Source organism: Xiphophorus maculatus, chromosome 21 (genome assembly GCF_002775205.1).
Source record: "Xiphophorus maculatus strain JP 163 A chromosome 21, X_maculatus-5.0-male, whole genome shotgun sequence".
In the NCBI taxonomy this organism is placed as follows: domain Eukaryota; kingdom Metazoa; phylum Chordata; class Actinopteri; order Cyprinodontiformes; family Poeciliidae; genus Xiphophorus; species Xiphophorus maculatus.
In genome coordinates this window covers 25,840,203-25,859,609 of record NC_036463.1, presented here as the reverse complement: position 1 = coordinate 25,859,609, position 19,407 = coordinate 25,840,203, and the positions used below count along the sequence as shown (strand labels likewise).

The 19,407-nt window shown below is 45.8% G+C and overlaps 2 protein-coding genes across 3 annotated transcripts; both read left to right on the top strand.

Moving 5' to 3' along the window:
* Positions 1-937: 937 nt before the first annotated feature.
* On the top strand, positions 938-6,407 carry eif2s3 (eukaryotic translation initiation factor 2 subunit gamma). Its single transcript, XM_005812701.3, has 12 exons — positions 938-1,043; positions 1,828-1,891; positions 1,972-2,099; positions 2,234-2,355; positions 2,831-2,925; positions 3,007-3,165; positions 3,711-3,845; positions 3,910-4,004; positions 4,081-4,225; positions 4,741-4,910; positions 4,981-5,153; positions 6,183-6,407. The coding sequence occupies exons 1-12, from the start codon at positions 975-977 to the stop codon at positions 6,244-6,246; spliced, it is 1,419 nt and encodes a 472-aa protein (XP_005812758.1). The 5' UTR covers positions 938-974; the 3' UTR covers positions 6,247-6,407.
* A 1,293-nt stretch (positions 6,408-7,700) lies between these two features.
* On the top strand, positions 7,701-19,384 carry lrrc31 (leucine rich repeat containing 31). Of its 2 annotated transcripts, none has more exons than XM_023326200.1 (10): positions 7,701-7,937; positions 11,928-12,110; positions 13,000-13,143; positions 14,347-14,514; positions 15,118-15,279; positions 15,354-15,536; positions 16,576-16,736; positions 16,812-16,971; positions 17,846-18,001; positions 18,849-19,384. In XM_023326200.1, exons 1-10 carry the CDS (start codon positions 7,925-7,927, stop codon positions 19,214-19,216), a joined length of 1,698 nt encoding a protein of 565 aa, XP_023181968.1. In that variant the 5' UTR covers positions 7,701-7,924; the 3' UTR covers positions 19,217-19,384. The 2 variants fall into 2 exon arrangements, with proteins under 2 accessions (XP_023181968.1, XP_005812764.2); XM_005812707.3 differs by having other exon boundaries at positions 16,576-16,743; positions 16,807-16,971.
* Positions 19,385-19,407: the final 23 nt, after the last annotated feature.

The window sequence follows — 19,407 nt, the reverse complement described above, 5'->3', positions numbered from 1 at the left end:
CTGTTATTTAGGATATTTTTTGCTTACAGTCAATGTAAACATGACATTTAAGATCAGAATATTACATCAAATCAATAACAAACAAAATATTTAATTTAAGACGGAAATGTTGACTTAATGAAGAATATATGTAATATCTTCATAAAGGTTGTTATTTTAACCTGACAAAGGAACATAATTGATACAATATAAATATGATAGATAGATAGATAGATAGATAGATAGATAGATAGATAGATAGATAGATAGATAGATAGATAGATAGATAGATAGATAGATAGATAGATGATGAAAACAATCCATCGTATTAATTTTAAAGACATATGTTGCCTTTGTTGAAAAACTACATTTTAATCAGATTTGAAAAATCTGTAATTCTTTTAAAGAGATTTAACATTATCTTATAAGACTCCAACTTTCTTCCAGATGTTGTGTCAGACCCTGTATTATATGTACTTGAATGTACTTTTTAAACTATTGTACATGTGCTGAGAAAAAAAAACGTAGCGTCGAAATTAAAAAAACTACAAAATGGCCTTTTGGGAACTACAAATCGTATAAAATGACGTCACTTTCTACTGACGGACCCCAAACATGAGGGACATTATATTTATCTTAATAAACTTATATCTAAAGAATGTAGGCTATCAGAGAAATGTTTCAGTTTCATAAAAAGCGGGTATTAATGAGGAATAAGCGGTAGAAACCCGGGTTGGCCTGTTATCGCGGTGGCGATAATGCATCAGCCGTTCAGAAAGGACCCCGTCTCTCCAACGCGGGGGAGTTTGTCTTTAAAACAGCGACATTTTTATGACTTTTTTTCTTATCGGTTTAGTTTAACCGGTTCGTATTCTTTTGAAAATTACCAGGGGTAAACGTGAATATATATACACGAATAAAAATATAATTAAGTGATTATCTTTTTTCGTTGATCAGGCGGAGCCGCCGCCTCTTCCGTTCCCTTTTCATCCAAGATGGCGGGGGATGAGTCTGGTACAACGCTCGGTCAGCCTCACCTGGCCAGACAGGACCTCAGCACGTTGGTGAGTCTCCTTTTAGCCGCCTCCACCGCTTCACTGTCCCCTGGCTGTTACTCCGGGACAGTTATTGGGCTGAAATGAGGTCGCGGGGATGGTTGGGGTGAACGGTGGCCGGAGCAACGCCGCTTTCACCCGGCACATGACGGCAGGCCCAGCGGGGAAACGGAGCTCCCCTCCGCCGCTCCTCGGCCAACCGAAATATTTACTTTCAGAGTCTCCGAACCTCCGTTTTTAGTGTCGGTTATGTTTGACATGTCTGGTTTCCACTGAGGATCATATACCTCCTCTCTAACCAGTCCTAGTCAAAGTCGGATCAAAGCAACGCGATATATGCGTCTGATTCCCTGGTGGGTGAAAATAACAGAGAGAAAAAGAGGAAGTTTAAACTACCTCTTCCATCCATCCATCCCTGACTCCAACATTTCTCTGTATGGCTTTCTACCAGTACAGCCAGACGGAGGTTTAAAGAGGAGCAGCAAAAGCAAAGGAGGTGGATTAGCAGAGCTAACAACTGATGGTATCCTCCTGGACATGTCACAGTGGAGTATTATCTCTGCTGTCCAGATATTTCCCTGAAACTCGTTGGTTTAAAATGCTGGTGTGTTTTAATAGTCTAGTTTCTTTAGATCAAAACAGTCCTGACTTCTTTCCCAGAGATCTGATGGTAGTTTGGTTTGGTTTGAGTCGCTGTGCTGCTCCAGGATTAGAAACAGGAATGCTGCTGTTCCCTGCTAATCCCTCTCTGTGTCTCATTGTGTCCTCTGTCTCTCTGTCTGTCCCTCTGCAGGACGTGTCCACCTTAACGCCTCTGTCTCCAGAGATCATCAGCAGACAGGCCACCATTAACATCGGTACTGGACTCATTCTGTTTCCTCGTCGTTACGCTCAGTGATTAATGCATTAAAATCTGTTTTTTCTCTGGTTCCTGAAGGCACCATCGGCCATGTGGCCCATGGGAAGTCCACAGTAGTGAAGGCCATCTCCGGCGTTCACACCGTCAGGTTCAAGAACGAGCTGGAGAGGAACATCACCATTAAGCTCGGATATGCTAACGCTAAGGTTTCTTCCTTTTAATTACGATAAGTCATTAATAAATCCAGGTTAGTCTGGAACATGTAGACATCCTGAATCTCCATCCATCCGCCGTCTCTGGCTGCTGTCTCTCTCTTTACGCTCCTTCTTTTCCGCTGCAGGTCTACAAGCTGGACGACCCCAGCTGCCCCAGGCCCGAGTGCTACAGGTCGTGTGGCAGCAGCACCCCCGATGAGTTTCCCACAGACATCACCGGCACCAAGGGCAACTTCAAACTGGTCCGGTAAGGCCGTTCCCAGCAGCTTCAGAGCTTTAAAAAACAGATTTATATTTTAATAGGGTGCCACTTATTTCATCATCATTAGCTGTTTGTTTTTGGAGACTAAAGTAATCATTGGATTCAGAGTTACTTAACAGAATTGACTGTTTCTACAATTTTACTTATTGCTTCATCACTCATTTCCATTCCTTAATGATGAAAAATCAATAGCTGAAAATACTTTGACTCAATTTTGAAGTCCTGATGGATCAATAGCAGCATCAATAACATAATCAATAATATCAAGATTAAAATGTTTGTTTTATTCCTTGAGTTCCTAGTGGTGCTGATTTGCGTCACACCTAAATCCATACTAATGTTCAGATTAATAATCTTTAACATCTGTAACATTTACTTGTGTACACTTTGTCAGCTGGTTCTGGTCGTAGTTTAAATGGGTCAGATGGTTCTGACTGAAGCCCTTTCTCGTCTCCGACAGACACGTATCGTTTGTGGACTGTCCCGGTCACGACATTCTCATGGCCACCATGTTGAACGGCGCCGCCGTCATGGACGCCGCCCTACTGCTGATCGGTGAGTCTGGTTGTTGGCGGCTCGTTGGCGCCCCCAGCAGGGGGTCCAGTTGTAACCGGTTCTGGTTCTGTGTCCGTCCAGCGGGGAACGAGTCGTGTCCTCAGCCTCAGACGTCGGAGCATCTGGCAGCCATAGAGATCATGAAGCTGAAGCACATCCTCATCCTGCAGAACAAGATCGACCTGGTGAAGGAGAGCCAGGCCAAGGAGCAGTACGAACAGATCCTCGCCTTCGTGCAGGGTGGGTTCCCCTCAGCACCACAGCGCCGCTACCGTGTTGGTTGGATACAAGCTAAATCTGACTAAACATCTCAGCTTTAAAGTCTCAGTTTGAGCTTTCTTTTTCTGGCTTCCATTGGTTCACCTCCATATTTGTTTGACACGTTACTGGAATGGCATGTTCTCTCGTCTTTCCTATTTTGAGGAGTCAGCAAGAGAAATGCACTTTTGTGTCACACTAAATTTCTATCCCAGGAAACAAGAACTGCTGAATCACTAACTAAAAGTTAATGTTTCTCCAGCTAACAACACGCTAATGTTGTTAGCTGTTATAATTGACTTCCTGCTGTTTCCCCTGCTAACAATCATCTAATGTTTTTCTTGATAAAATTTCCTGCTAATGTCTTGCTAAAGTGTCTAATATTCTTCCTGCTAGAGTTCCTTCTGCTAACGGTTCTGCTGTTTCTCTTGCTAACATTTATTTTGCTAACGTTCCTCCTGCAAACGGTTCTCTTGCTAACGTTTAAACTGTTCCTTCTGCTAACGTTTGTCCTGTTTCTCCTGCAGGAACCGTTGCTGAGGGCGCTCCCATCATTCCCATCTCTGCGCAGCTCAAGTACAACATCGAGGTTGTTTGTGAGTACATCGTGAAGAAGATTCCTGTCCCCGTCAGAGACTTCATCTCCGAGCCGCGGCTCATCGGTAAGAATGGACCCGGCGCTGCTTCCTGTTTCCGTCGGCGTGTTTTTAACGTAAACGGCTTCAGTCATCAGGTCGTTCGATGTGAACAAGCCGGGCTGCGAGGTGGACGACCTGAAGGGAGGCGTGGCCGGAGGCAGCATCCTGAAGGGCGTTCTGAAGGTCAGGGCCGCAGCGTTAGCCGCAGGCTGTGATGTCACAATTTGATCTGAACGCCGTCCGTCCGTCCGTCCTGCAGGTGGGCCAGGAGATCGAGGTCCGGCCTGGAATCGTCTCCAAGGACCAGGAGGGGAAGCTGATGTGCAAACCCATCTTCTCCAAGATTGTGTCTCTGTTTGCTGAACACAACGACCTGCAGTACGCCGCCCCAGGAGGCCTGATTGGTGAGAGAACCAGAACCAGAACCGTACTCCTCTGTGGAGTTAAGGTTCAACAGGAATGATCTGAGGATCCATGGAGTCTCTGACTCCTGCAGTCTGGATCAATAAATCGATCTGTCGTTCAGGCCAGATGTCTGGAGTTTCTCTCTCTTCTTTCATCCTAACTTGTCTTTCCTTCCTTCCTTCATCCCTTTCCTTCATCCTGTGCTTCTGTCCTTCCTTTGCTCCTTGTGTCCTTCCATTCTCACTTCATCCCGTCAGTCATTAATTCCTCACTTTTTCCTTCCTTCCTTCCTTCCTTCCTTCCTTCCTTCCTTCCTTCCTTCCTTCCTTCCTTCCTTCCTTCCTTCCTTCCTTCTCATCCTTCCTTCCTTCCTTCTCATCCTTCCTTCCTTCCTTCCTTCCTTCTCATCCTTCTTGCCATTCCTGTTTTTGTCATTATCTGTCCTTCCTATAGTCCTTCTTTCTGTCCTTAATTCTTTTGGGTGTGAATGATGATGACGGGTCGGTGTCTGCAGGTGTCGGGACGAAGATCGACCCGACGTTGTGCCGAGCCGACCGCATGGTGGGTCAGGTTCTGGGAGCTGTCGGCGCGCTGCCGGAGATCTTCACGGAGCTGGAGATCTCCTACTTCCTGCTGCGGCGGCTGCTGGGCGTCCGCACCGAGGGCGACAAGAAGGCCGCCAAGGTGAGCCGTGCATTGTGGGAAACGCGGTCCCGCCTCTTCCTGTCTCTGACCCGATCCCTCCGGCCCGCAGGTCCAGAAGCTGTCCAAGAACGAGGTTCTGATGGTGAACATCGGCTCGCTGTCGACCGGCGGCCGCGTCAGCGCCGTGAAGGCCGACCTGGCCAAGATCGTCCTGACCAACCCGGTCTGCACCGAGGTCGGCGAGAAGATCGCGCTCAGCCGGCGTGTCGAGAAACACTGGCGGTGAGACGCAGCACAACCCGGACGTTTACGATTTAAAGGGCCAGCGTCGCTTAAAGTCAACTTTTTCATTAGATCTTAACATCATGTTGTTATGTTTTTGCCTGCAGTGTTGCTTTGATTCCTTCATGCATGTTTGAGAAATCCTTTAATCTCCATGGCAACCATTCAGCTGCAAATCGCCTTTCAGGCGCAGCTCCTCCCCCACTCAGCTCCTTCAGACTAGCCAGCAGCAATTAGCAAACGCCTGGTGGAACTGCTGAGCTCATTATAGGAGCTCAGTGAAACGCTGCTAAAACATTAAAGGGTTAATAGAGGAGCCATCTTGGCATCACTTCCTGGAGGCGGAGCTTCAGGAAGAGCAGGAGTGTTTAAAGAGACAGATCCCCAATTTCAAGGCATTAAATGAAAAAATCAAGTGATATTTGATATATATAGCATTTTTATAGCAGAAGATAGCGTAGTTACTTGACTGTGCTATGAAATGGCGCATTGTGCCTAGAAAACACATAATACTATATTAAAGCTGCTGTTTGTAATTTTTATAAAATATATTTTTACATATTTGTTAAAACTGTCTCCAGGTCATGACAGTTTGAGACGTGATCAGTGAGAAGCTTGATCTCTTCCCTGAGCTACTATTGCTGTCTGAACAAAATGCATCAAATCAACCAATCAGAGGCGGGGCTTAGCGCTGTCAATCGTCCTCATGTACTTACTGCTAAATATGCTAATGGAGGATTTACAACTTAGTTACAGGAAAAGCGTTCATCTGCCGTCATCTGTGGCTATGCTAACAGGCCTAGCATTCACAACAGGCTGTGCTAGCTACTCCCACATGGTGGTTGATTGACACCCTGTGGTGAGCTGAGCCTCCTGGCTCTGATTGGTTGCTTCTAGTTTGCACTGTAAGAAGGCACATATTTTTAACGTATGTAAAGAGAAATATTGTTAATAAAAGTTGCATCGTGCAGCTTTCACGTTCAGAGAAGCGAGCAGAATGAAATGTTGACGCCGTTTCCTGTCTCTCAGTCTCATCGGGTGGGGTCAGATCCGGAGAGGCGTCACCATCACACCAACCATCGACGACGACTGAGGCGACGACGCGCCGCTCCTTTAGGATTTTTCTTTTTACAACTGGGACATTTCACAGGCCGTCGCCTCTGTGTTTGAGGAGACGAAGGACGCAGGAGGAAGAGGAGTCCAGTCGCTGGCTGGCTTCAGATTTCAAAACCAATAAAATAAATTTGGAAGGAAGTTCAGAGTCTTTTTAAATTATTTCCTCATTAAATAATGAATTTTAATTTTATTTTTGTTTTATTCATTAGCAGTTTAAATGAAAATGTCACATGTTGACATAAAAGTTTTGAATGAAAAGTAGTTGGTCTGATAATATGTCACTATAACATAAGTTTTGATAAAATATTACATTTTATTATTTTCTTAAAAGTAAATATTGATCTACTCTTTGTTTTCTTTAGATTTTGGTTTAGTTCTGACTTTTGGAATTTTTTGAAAAAAATTATAATTTTATTTTTCTGATGTTTGAGGAATCCGGTGTTTCCAGGAAGTTGACACTGGAGGACAGGAAGTGCTCGCCCTGACTCAGTCTTCTTAAAAAGATATTTTAGAAAAACATGGTATATTTTTCTAATATATGTGAGATGTCAAAACAGAAAATGAAGTCAGGTTCTTAGATTAACAAAACTTAATGTCCAGATTCTGTTTTAATTCATATTTGGATCTAAAATGAAACAATAAAACATCAGAAAACTGAATTTATTAAAGTTCTGTTAATGTTTTCCTCCTGCGTGTCGGTGATTCTCCTCATAAACTAAATATGTCAGTTTTTGTTTATAAAACTATTTTTATCTTTGATAATTCATTAAATACACAGCAACGCGCGAAAATAAGAAACTCGAAATGCTTTTGTTTTAATTATTTGTGTTGATTACATCTTCATTGGTCAGAGCACTACGTCACAAATCAGTGGGCGGGGCTAAAACTGCGATAGACAACGCGATTGGTTGAGCTGTGTAGCAGCAAAATCTGAAACGATGATAGATTTATAATTTTTAATAAAAAGGTTGTTGTTACATTGTTGATGCCTTTAAAACTTTAGTTTTCATGTTAATACAATATAAATATTTCTATAAAATAAACATTTACAGTGTTATACAGTGAATTGTGGAACTTTGTTTATTATTTGGCTCGTTCTTTATCCACTTCCGGCCATTTAATCTGATTTTTTCTGCTATTAAACATTTATTTAAAGCTGATTTGGGCTGAAATCAATAATAAATAAAAGTTTTGTTGTTTTTTTTTATTCCAGCCCAAATCAACTTTAAATAAAATAATTTTTTTCACTTCAACAAAAATGAGTAAATAAACGAACAGAGAGATTTTAACTACAGTTGATCGTTATGATCAGATGATCAGCGCTCATTGACCTGAAAGCTCCGTAAAAAAGCTCGATATAAACATTTACAGAAGGAGTTGCTGCACTTCCGGGTTGATCCACCTGACGAGCACGAGACGTGACGTCGCGCAGGTGACAGACAGGTGTGCCTCCGCCGAGGAGAAGAGGTGATTTTAAAAATGCTTAAATGTTGTCAACGAACCTTTTATAGGAACTAAATGAAATCCAGACTTCCTTTGACTTTTTCTGGGTCATTTATGTTTTCCCGTGAGAGTCCAAACGAACCGCGGAACAGAACCGAACCTCCGGCAGAGAGTTAAATCTTTATTTTTGAACTATCCGACTTGAAGCTGACATGGAGGCTGCAGGTAAGAAGATCTGCCGAAATCTTACTCAGGTTTTTATCAGTTTTCTGCATTTTCATCCTTTAATTTCTAAATAAACTTAAAAGTTCAGTTTAACCTGAAAATATACTTTAGATTTATTGTTAAAATGTCGTTCATTCCTCAAAGTAACTGTTATTTTATTCTAAATGCTCATTAACATGCAAAAAGATGTAAAATATTTGTATTTGATAGTATTTTCTTCCTAAAAGTGACAGAATATTTAACATATTTATAAGTTATTGACTGTTTTTCATGATTATTGGAGGTTGCCATGTTGGTAGAGAAGCAGGTGAGCTCTGATTGGTTGCCAGGTTTGCAGACACATTCTGGTTGTTTTGGATCTTTGTAAGGATGGAAGAACCAATCGTGACACATTTTGCTGTAGATTAAAAAAACTTGGGCTCCTCCATGGGCTGCCACCTTATCGTGGTGGAGGGGTTTGAGTGTCCCAATGATCCTAGGAGCTATGCTGTCTGGGGCTTCATGCCCCTGGTAGGGTCACCCAAGGCAGACAGGTCCTAGGTGAGGGACCAGACAAAGAGCAGCCCGAAGACCCCTTATGATGGACAAGAACTTTGGACTTGGTGTTCCCTCGCCCGGATGCGGGTCACCGGGGCCCCACTCTGGAGCCAGGCCTGGAGGGGGGGCACGATGGCGAGCATCTGGTGGCCGGGCTTTTACCCATGGAGCCCGGCCGGGCTCAGCCCGAAGAGGAAACATGGGCCCCCCCTCCCATGGGCCCACCACCCGTGGGAGGGGCCAAAGGGGTCGGGTGCAGTGTGGGATGGGTGGCAGCAGAGGGAGGGGACCCTGGCGGTCCGATCCTCGGTTGCAGAAACTGGCTCTTGGGACGTGGAATGTCACCTCTCTGGTGGGGAAGGAGCCGGAGCTAGTGCGTGAGGTCGAGAGGTTCCGGCTAGAAATAGTCGGTCTCACCTCGACGCACGGCTCTGGTTCTGGAACCAGTCTCCTTGAGAGGGGCTGGACATACTTCCACTCTGGAGTTGCCCAAGGTGAGAGGCGTCGGGCAGGAGTGGGCATACTTGTTGCTCCCCATCTCGGCGCCTGTACGTTGGGGTTTACCCCGGTGAACGAGAGGGTAGCATCCCTCCGCCTACGGGTGGGGGGACGGGTTCTGACTGTCGTTTGTGCTTACGGGCCGAACGACAGTTCAGATTACCCACCCTTTTTGGAGTCCTTAGAGGGGGTACTGGAGAGTGCTCCTCCTGGGGACTCCCTTGTTCTGCTGGGGGACTTCAACGCTCACGTGGGCAATGACAGTGAGACCTGGAGGGGCATGGTTTGGAGGAACGGCCCGCCCGACCTGAACTCGAGCGGTGTTCTGTTGCTGGACTTCTGTGCTCGTCATGGATTGTCCATAACGAACACCATGTTCAAGCATAAGGGTGTCCATATGTGCACTTGGCACCAGGACACCCTAGGCCGCAGTTCGATGATCGACTTTGTCATCGTTTCATCGGATCTGCGGCCGTATGTCTTGGACACTCGGGTGAAGAGAGGTGCGGAGCTGTCCACTGACCACTACCTGGTGGTGAGTTGGCTCCGGTGGTGGGGGCGAAAGCCGGTCAGACCTGGCAGGCCCAAACGTGTTGTGAGGGTCTGCTGGGAACGTCTGGCGGAATCCCCTGTGAGACGGAGCTTTAACTCCCATCTCCGGCAAAACTTCGAACACGTCCCGGGGAGGTGGGGGACATGGAGTCTGAGTGGACCGTGTTCCGTGCCTCCATTGTCGAGGCGGCCGATCGGAGCTGTGGCCGCAAGGTTGTCGGTGCCTGTCGCGGCGGCAACCCTCGAACCCGCTGGTGGACACCTTCGGTGAGGGATGCCGTCAGGCTGAAGAAGGAGTCCTATCGGGCCTTTTTGGCCTGTGGGACTCCGGAAGCAGCTGATGGGTACCGGCGGGCGAAGCAGCATGCGGCTCGGGCGGTTGCTGAGGCAAAAACTCGGGCGTGGGAGGAGTTTGGAGAGGCCATGGAGAAAGACTTCCGTACGGCTTCGAGGCGATTCTGGTCCACCATCCGGCGTCTCAGGGGGGGGAAGCGGTGCAGCACCAACACTGTTTATAGTGGGGATGGTGTACTGCTGACCTCTACTCGGGACGTTGTGGGCCGGTGGGCAGAGTACTTCGAAGACCTCCTCAATCCCACCAACATGCCTTCCACTGAGGAAGCGGAGCCTGGGGACTCTGGGTTGGGCTCTCCAATCTCTGGGGGACGAGGTCACCGAGGTGGTTAAAAAGCTCCTCGGTGGCAGGGCCCCGGGGGTGGATGAGATCCACCCGGAGTTCCTTAAGGCTCTGGATGTTGTGGGGTTGTGTTGGTTGACGCGACTCTGCAATGTCGCATGGACATCGGGGCAGTTCCCCTGGATTGGCAGACTGGGGTGGTGGTCCCCCTGTTCAAAAAGGGGGACCGGAGGGTGTGCTCCAATTATAGAGGGGTCACACTCTTAAGCCTCCCTGGCAAGGTCTATTCAGGGGTCCTGGAGAAGAGGGTCCGTCGGATAGTCGAACCTCGGATCCAGGAAGAGCAGTGTGGTTTTCGTCCTGGTCGTGGAACACTGGACCAGCTCTACACCCTCGGCAGGGTCCTGGAGGGTGCATGGGAGTTCGCCCAACCAGTCTACATGTGTTTTGTGGACTTGGAGAAGGCGTTCGACCGTGTCCCTCGGGGAGCCCTGTGGGGGGTTCTCCGGGAGTATGGGGTACCGGGCCCTTTGATACGGGCTGTCAGGTCCCTGTATGACCGGTGTCAGAGTCTGGTCCGCATTGCCGGCAGTAAGTCGGGCTCGTTTCCGGTGAGAGTTGGACTCCGCCAGGGCTGCCCTTTGTCACCGATTCTGTTCATCACTTTCATGGACAGAATTTCTAGGCGCAGCCAAGGTGTTGAGGGGGTCCGATTTGGTGGCCTTAGGATCTCATCTCTGCTTTTCGCAGACGATGTGGTCCTTTTGGCTTCATCAGATCGTGATCTGCAGCTCTCGCTGGAGCGGTTCGCAGCCGAGTGTGAAGCGGCCGGGATGGGGATCAGTGCCTCCAAATCCGAGGCCATGGTCTTGAGCCGGAAAAGGGTAGAGTGCCTTCTCCGGGTCAGGGGGGGTGTCCTGCCCCAAGTGGAGGAGTTTAAGTATCTCGGGATCTTGTTCACGAATGGGGGAAGAAGGGAGCGGGAGATCGACAGGCGGATTGGCGCAGCGTCTGCTGTCAAGCGGGCCCTGTACCGGTCCGTCGTGGTGAAGAGAGAGCTGAGCCAAAAAGCGAAGCTCTCGATTTACCGGTCGATCTACGTTCCCACCCTCATCTATGGTCATGAGCTTTGGGTCATGACCGAAAGAACGAGATCGCGGATACAAGCGGCCGAAATGGGTTTTCTCCGTAGGGTGGCTGGGCTCTCCCTTAGAGATAGGGTGAGAAGCTCAGTCATCCGGGAGGGACTCAGAGTAGAGCCGCTGCTCCTTCACATCGAGAGGAGCCAGTTGAGGTGGCTCGGGCATCTGGTCAGGATGCCTCCTGGATGCCTCCCTGGTGAGGTGTTCCGGGCACGTCCCACCGGGAGGAGGCCCCGGGGAAGACCCAGGACACGCTGGAGGGACTATGTCTCTCGGCTGGCCTGGGAACGCCTCGGGATTCCCCCGGAGGAGCTAGAAGAAGTGGCTGGGGAGAGGGAAGTCTGGGCCTCCCTTCTGAAGCTGCTACCCCCGCGACCCGACCTCGGATAAGCGGAAGAAGATGGATGGATGGATGGATGGATGGATGGATTAAAAAAACAAACATCCCACAGCATGATGCTTCCACCTCTGTGCTTGACTCATAATCTGCACTTTATGTTGAACAAATTTTTGTAGAAGAAAACAGAATATTTGCCTTCATGTAGCAGTTTTTGCATTTTGGGGCCATTTTTTAAGTTTTATGAAGAATTACTTCCCCATATGAGTGATGCTACCTTTGGCCAGAGGGTCAGCGGGGGCGAGACGGAGGCAGCCAGAGACGATCCCCCTTCGACGTCATCATGAGTCAGATCCGCAGGAAGCGCTCAGCATCAGACAGGAAGCCACTGGGCCGCTTCCTGTCGCGAACCTCAGAGCGGACGGCGATCCCTGAGGACGCAGAGTCCGAGAACAGAGGACAGAGTCCAGGTGAGGAATAAAACCAGCTGCAGAGAAACTGGTTTTAACGCATCGAAATGACCCAAAGATCAGATTTTGTTTTTAAAAAATCTCCTTTTATTGACAAAGAGAAACAATATTTAAATTCCTGTCAATGACAAGAACACAAAGTGAAAAAGTGCAGGTAGAAGCTCAAGCTTATTAAACGTATAACTTTATTCAACATAAAGCATCATAAAAGTCAAAGCAGAAAAATATTTCCTTTATATTATACAATCAAACCTTTTTGTATTTGTTTAGCAAATAACATTTTAAATTATTTTACTTTAAGAGTGAAAAACAGTTTTGACTCCTCCCATCTGAATCCATCTGACTGAACTAGATTAGCTTTTCATATTGACCTTTAGATAAATCCTTAATAAATCTTAATGCAGTTTAATTTCAAACCTTGGAAGGAGTTTATTATAGGTTCTGTACACAGGCGATGCTGTTCTGAGCTCAGCTAAATCATAAAACTGTAAAATATGTAAAAAATATTTCATTAATCGGATGGCAATAATCAGACACAGTTATAATTAGGATAGTTTTCTTTAGGAGGTTTTGTGTCATTTAAATGATTTATTTAGAAAATATTTTATTTTACTTTAGATTTTACATCATCAAAATGAACCATCCAGTGTAATTTGAAGACCAAACACAAAAGTCTGATTTCATACATTTGTTCTGTTTCTATACTGTTTCAGTTTTACTTCTTACTAAATATAAAAAATTTTGTTTTGCATTATTTAGTGATTTGTTTAGTCACATTTCTTTAATACTTTAATTCTCCAAACACAAACATAACGTGTTGGTCTGAAACAGACTGTAGGAGTTACAGGATGTAAAATCAGACTGCAGCAGCTGGTTTTGTTTGTTCCAGGCGCTGCGGCGCCGGTGGAGAGCCTGCGTGATGCCGGCTGGGGAAGAGTGTGTGTTTTCCTGCAGAAGATGGGGAAGAAAGCGGACAGCAGCAGTCTGAGTCTGGCTCACTGCGATCTGACGGCTACAGACCTGCTGGAGCTCGGTATTCACTCCCTGAGTTACTGCAGGCTCGGATTTTAATAAACCATCGACTGGAAGCAGGACTGCAGACCTCAGACCTCTGAGCTCTGAGGTCTGAGGTCTGGAGCTGATTTTATGAGACGTTTGACTCCTTCAGTGTTTGAAATAATCATTTCAGGCGGTTTTATAACCAACAGCCTCAAAAACCCTTCAGTGTTTAAAAACAACCTGATCAGATCAGATCCAGGTTTCAACCAGAGACTTGTGCGATTAATCTGGATTTACAGGAATCTTTTTGCTTTGCTCATATAGAGCAGTTTCATGCAGTTAGTATCTTATCTGCAGTGGAAAATATGGTTTTTAGTTTGGAGAATAATGGAGGAACTGTTATGGTTCCATATAACTATGAGTGAATTTTATTTGTTACACAAATAAAAACCACTTTCAAGCTGAGGGAATTAGATTTGCTAATTGTTGTCATTCTAACTTATGTAAGTAGCTTCAGTTCAGGTTTCAGCAGCTTTTTAAATAACTATTACTTTGAGTGACTGTTAGCTTCTATAGATAGGTGTTTAAATAACTGCTAGTTTTATAGCAAATGCATGTAAATGATAGCTTGAGTAGCTCCTGTCTTTTGTAATATTAGCTTAAGTCACTTTTAGCTTTATCAATTGTTAGCTTAAGTACATGCTAGCTTTAGCAATCACTAGCTTGAGAAAATGATAGCTTAAATAAGCTTTTAGCTTTTGTTAGGTTTAATTTAGTTTCCAGTCTGAAATATAAGAGTGCTTTCTTAACCGTATCTTAGCATAGCTTAGCATATACCTAAATGCTGCAGGTATAAACTTTATTTTTATTGTTTTGATGAATGGCATCTTGTTAAATCAAAATTGTACATCTGATCTTTGTAAATCTTTTCCTTTCATGTTTGAAACCATAAGATGCAGGGAAATGCATGGTTTCAAGTTTGGGTGTTGCTAGTACTAGTTAGCACCTACTTAAGCTAACATCTAACAGGAATGCTAATGACATGCTACGCTAACGTTATATGAGTCGTCGATTCCCGGAATATTCAAACATTTTAATTTAAGTGCTTGTTCAATTGAATTTTGATCTACTTGGTTCCTTATCTATGAAGTTTAGAACCAAAAGACAGGAAGTAAAGCTAAATATTAGCTTGTTGTTTCAAATGAACGCCATGGCTGACTGCTGTTTGTCCTTTTAGCATCGCTGCTCCAGTTCCTCCCTCAGCTGGAGGAGATGGACGTCTCTTGGAACGAGCTGATTGGTGGCAGTCTGACAGCGTTGACCTCTCACCTCCAACATGTGGGTGGGATCAGGACGCTGAAGCTCTGCAGCTGCAGGCTGAACGCGGACGATGTCGCCGCTCTGGGTGAGACTTCGGTTAAAGCAGAACCGTCCAGACCTGATGCTGTTAGCAGCTTAGTGCTCATTTTCTCCAGATCTGATCTGGAAAAGTCTTTCTACACCAAACGTGTAATTTTCCTTTTGGCCACATCGTGATTGAATGTTCTCAAAACATTGTTTGTGCCAGAATGTATTGATGAAACCCATTAAAAACTCTTAAAATATTAATAAACAGCCATTTCTGCATTCTTCTGAAAACTAAATAATATTGATCATCTTTTCATTTTGATGTAATTTGGTCGTGCGCTTAAATAAAATAATATTTAAGTGCACAACTGTTCTATTTATGTGTACTGCTAAAGTTTAGAGGGCCACATAATAAGCTGTAGCGGGCTGAATTTGGCCCTCGGGCCTCAAGTTTGACACCTTTAAACTTCCTATAAGTTTCAGCTTATTTTACAGAGATTCTTTATGACCGGTGAACACAGTAACTGTGAAGTAGAAGGAAAGTAATGCAGGATTTAACACTTTTCACAAACAGAAAACTGAAAAGTGTGGCAGGCCTTTATATTCAGCCCCCTTTTACCCTGAAAACCCTAAATAAAGTTCTTCCTCTCTGCGTATGTAGGTGAAGCCCTCCCTTCTCTTCCTGGGTTGGAGATCCTCGATCTGTCCTGGAACAGCAGCGTTGGCGGCGCTTTGCAAAGCCTGCTGGGTAAACTTCAGCCATCAGTGAGGGAGCTCCACCTGGTGGCCTGTGAGCTCACTGCAGCGGACGCTGCTGCTCTGGGTAATCACGTCCTTATTGGTCCAGCTGATTTCTTTATGTTTGGTGGGCTCATCTCGGTCTGCGTTCCCCTTCAGGAGGCCTGGTGGCCGTTCTGCCTAAACTCTGTGTGTTGGACGTTTCCTGTAACCCTCGGCTCACACAGGAAGTGGACGCTGGCGGCTTCGGGCAGCTGGCCGCCTCCCTGTCCCACGCCGTCTCCCTGACCGTGCTGCGGCTGCAGGCCTGCGGGTTGAGACCCGACAACCTTGAGGCTCTCGGTGAGAGCAAAACCTCAGATTTCTGATCGGTTTATAGATTTGATTTCTTTCTTATTAGAATTTATTTTCAGTAAAAAACAAATCCTGGGTGCGTGCTGTGGTGGCGCAGCGGGTTAGCACGCCCCACGTTTGAAGGCCTTAGTCCTCGACTGGGACGTCGCGGGTTCGACTCCCGGTCCCGACGACCTTTGCCGCATGTCCTCCCCCCTCTCCTCACCCTCCTTCCTGTCTGCCTACTGTCAAAAAAATACGAGCCACTAGCGCCGCAAAAACTCTTTGGAGACAAAAAACAACAAAAAAAACAAATCCTGATGCATCCTGCAGGTAGAGCTGGGTAGAGTAGCAAAGAAGCTGCACTCAAGTAAAAGTAGAAGTACTTACTTTTATTTACGTAAAAGTAAAAAGTAACCAACCAAGAAATTAGTAAGAATAAAAAAGTATTAACTAAAATTACTATTCAAGTACTGAGTGTCTTTAGTCAGAGGCTTCTTCAAACTTGCTGTAACACAGACTGCTACAGGAGATCTTTCCTGCCCACAGCCATCAACTTCTACAATATCTCTGAAGAATTAATGAGTTACAATCAATAAAGTATTTTTGAATTTAATCAAAACATAAATCATATAATATTTAAAAACTGCATCAACAGACAAACCAAAATATAAAGTTATGTGGAAACTTTTGTACTTTAAAAACCAAAATGAAAATAAATCATATAAATAACAAGACAGCAAAAAGGCAGAAGCAGCCAAAACAAATATTTTTTCAAATCAGTTTCTTTCAATTTAAAAATAATGAAATGTTATCAAAACCTGTAGGTGTGTGTCTGTGTTTGGTGAATTTATGATTAAAACAATTTGTTTTTTGTTCAGTAAAGTTTCTCACAATGGGTAAAGTATCCAGACATTTTACTCAAGAGTAGCAGTACTTCTAAAAGTACTCAAAGTAAAAATAAAAATACTCCTAAAAGTTTTGTTTTTCTTCCGTTACTCTGGTAATTGTAACTGAGTAAATGTTACAATGTTACCTGTGGCTGCAGGTGCTTCCCTGCGCTGCCTGCCCTCGGTGCGCCACCTGGACCTGTCCTGTAACAGAAGTCTAACTGGAGGACTGAGTCGACTCTCCTCTCACCTGCCTCACATGGCTCACCTGGAGAGCCTGGACCTCCACCTGTGCCGCCTCAAACGCGCCGACCTGGAGGTTCTGAGTGAGTCTCTGTGACCGCCACACCCAGCAGCTGCTGCAGGCTTCACCTCCTGCCTCTCTCCAGTCCAGGTGCTGCCTTCCCTGACGGCGCTGACGGCGCTCGACGTTTCGTCCAATAAGGAGGCGGGAGGCGCGGTCCACCAGCTGGTGTCGGTGCTGCCGCTGACTCAGATGAGGAGGCTGCCGATGAGCAGCTGCAGGCTGACGGAGGAGTCCTTCACCGCCCTGGGTAAACACCGACAGGCTCACTGCGTCTGCAGCTGGAGGAGATGAGCCCAGGAGTCAGCCAGGGGTCGGGACCGCTAGCCAAATGTTAGCTGCGCTAACCCTAACGCGCTACAACAGGGTAGTATTTAGTGGAAACTAATGCTAATGCACAAAGATGTTGAACTTTATTCACCTGAAAAGCCAAGAAAATTTGTGCTTTAGAATTTAACCAGATAAAAATAATTAGGGGAAGCTAGATGTGTTAAACGTTTTCAAATTTAGCAAAAGTGCTAAGTTAAAGGTTAGCTACACTACTAGCAGATTAGCATAACTATAGCCACCACTGGAATCAGTTTATTTTATTGCTTTTTTGTAACCTAGAAACGAGTTTTCAGGCCTGAAATCTGGCTGCAGTGATGACCTCTGACCTGAACCTTCAGAGTCACATAAAGATGGTTCCAAAGCCAGCCTTCTATCACCTGAAGAGCATTTCCAGGATTAAATAACCCAACATAAACTCATCCATGTCTTTAGTCGGACAGTGAACCGCTGCTTCCTTCTAGAAAATGCTGCACGTTAAGTTCATACAGAGGCAGAAACAGTCATCGGTTTTTTCTGGCCTGGCCACACTATGGGAATTTTTTGGTGACTCCCCTGCATCACAATTCATTTCTATTATTGCCTGTCTTTCACTTTTGTCATTAGCTTACAAAAGTGGGCCTCTGTTTGGCTCCATGCTGAAACCCCAGTGAAGCAGAAAACCATGAAGTATAAAGTTCCTCCACAAACTGAAGAACTCAAAAAAAGTTTCTCAAAATGGATAATTGTTTTTACTTGTCATATTTGAAAAGCAAAAGCTGAATGAGCTGACAGCCTGGATGTTTCATTTCCCCCAGCTCTGGTGGCGCCGTACCTGCGCAGCCTGGATGTTTCCTGGTGTAAGGTGGTGGGCGGTCGCCTGCCGCTGCTGATGGACGCGCTGCAGCCGTCCGTGGTCCTGGAGCTCCGCCTCAGCAGCTGCGGCCTCACCACCGACGACCTGGGTCACCTAGGTAACCAACACAGTGATTTAGTTTGACATTGAACCCGAACTTTACCATCATTCAGGTGAAAACTGCTTTTACTTTGACACATTATTGATACTTTGGGTTATTTTTAAGACTATACATAATTCTCATGTGATGTCACACTTCCAGGAAGTTTGTAGCTGAGAGCAATCTTGGTAGGCATTTATAACAGTTGCTATGACAACAGTACACAACCCACAGTTTAGAACTAGCTTAAAACCATGATCCTATCTAATTTATATAAATTTAAGTATGTTACAGCTATTGGTTGATTAGTTTTGAGTGCTTTCTTTTTGTTGGTCTGGACGCCATGTTTCATCTATGCTCCACGCTGCTGTCGGGATTTACCAGAATAAGACGCATAATAGAAACTGCCTCCAATTTCTTACTATTCAATCCCAATGGGATATAATTATAATTCACTGAACACAAAGAGTGCGTCCACCATGGAGGAGCTTCACGGCCTGAACAAACGCATACAATCAACGTTTCAGCGGTTTTGTAAAGGATGTAAGAACTCTTGGTGTAAACATGCAGTAACACGCAGGCTACATGTCCATCTTAGCTAGCAGACCAAAGCTACATTAGCTTCACTAATTTTGCTAGTTCGACAGGAAGTACTACAGTAAATATCACTGATATTTGTTAGCATTACACAGAGGTGGATAGAGTAATAGTTGGAATGTATTTCAATGATAACTTAGAGCTACTCCGAAGCTCGTGGTTTAATTATTGTTGTCATAGCAACTGTCATTTATGGTACTTACCAAGATGGCGGCTGTCTGCTACCAAGTGTGTACTGAATGATTAACCTTTATTGTTCCCGGAGCAGCTGACGTGTGCAGACGCGGCTGCGTGTCCTCCCTCCGGGTCCTGGACTTGTCCTACAACGACTCGGTCGGGGACGCCGGCTGGGCGGCGCTGTTTGCGGCGGGCGGCCTGGGCTCGCTGGAGGAGGCCGACCTCAGCCTCCGACCTTTGACCTCGGCTCCCTGCTCGGCCTGGCTGCCCTCGCTGCTCGGGGCTCTGCCTCGGATGCCGGCGCTGGTCCGGCTGGCCATGCAGCGCTGGAGCGCCGGGCCGCAGGAGGAGCAGCAGCTGCGGTTCAGCATGAAGAACCGGAACATCCGGCTGGACTGGGATCCGGACGGTTCGGACTGGAAGACCAGCAGCCAGGAGGATAGTCAGGCTGAGGAGTAGGGAGGAGATCAAGGGTCACTTGGATTTCAACAGATCAGAAACAAACAATGAAATTTCTCCCATACCTGATTCCTGAGGTCCAAACATTTCAGTTTCTGACTGTTGGAGGCTTAAAATCCACAATTATTCTCACATGTTGCACAAGACAATAAATTCACAATTATTTAACTTTATTAACTCTTGACTTTTAT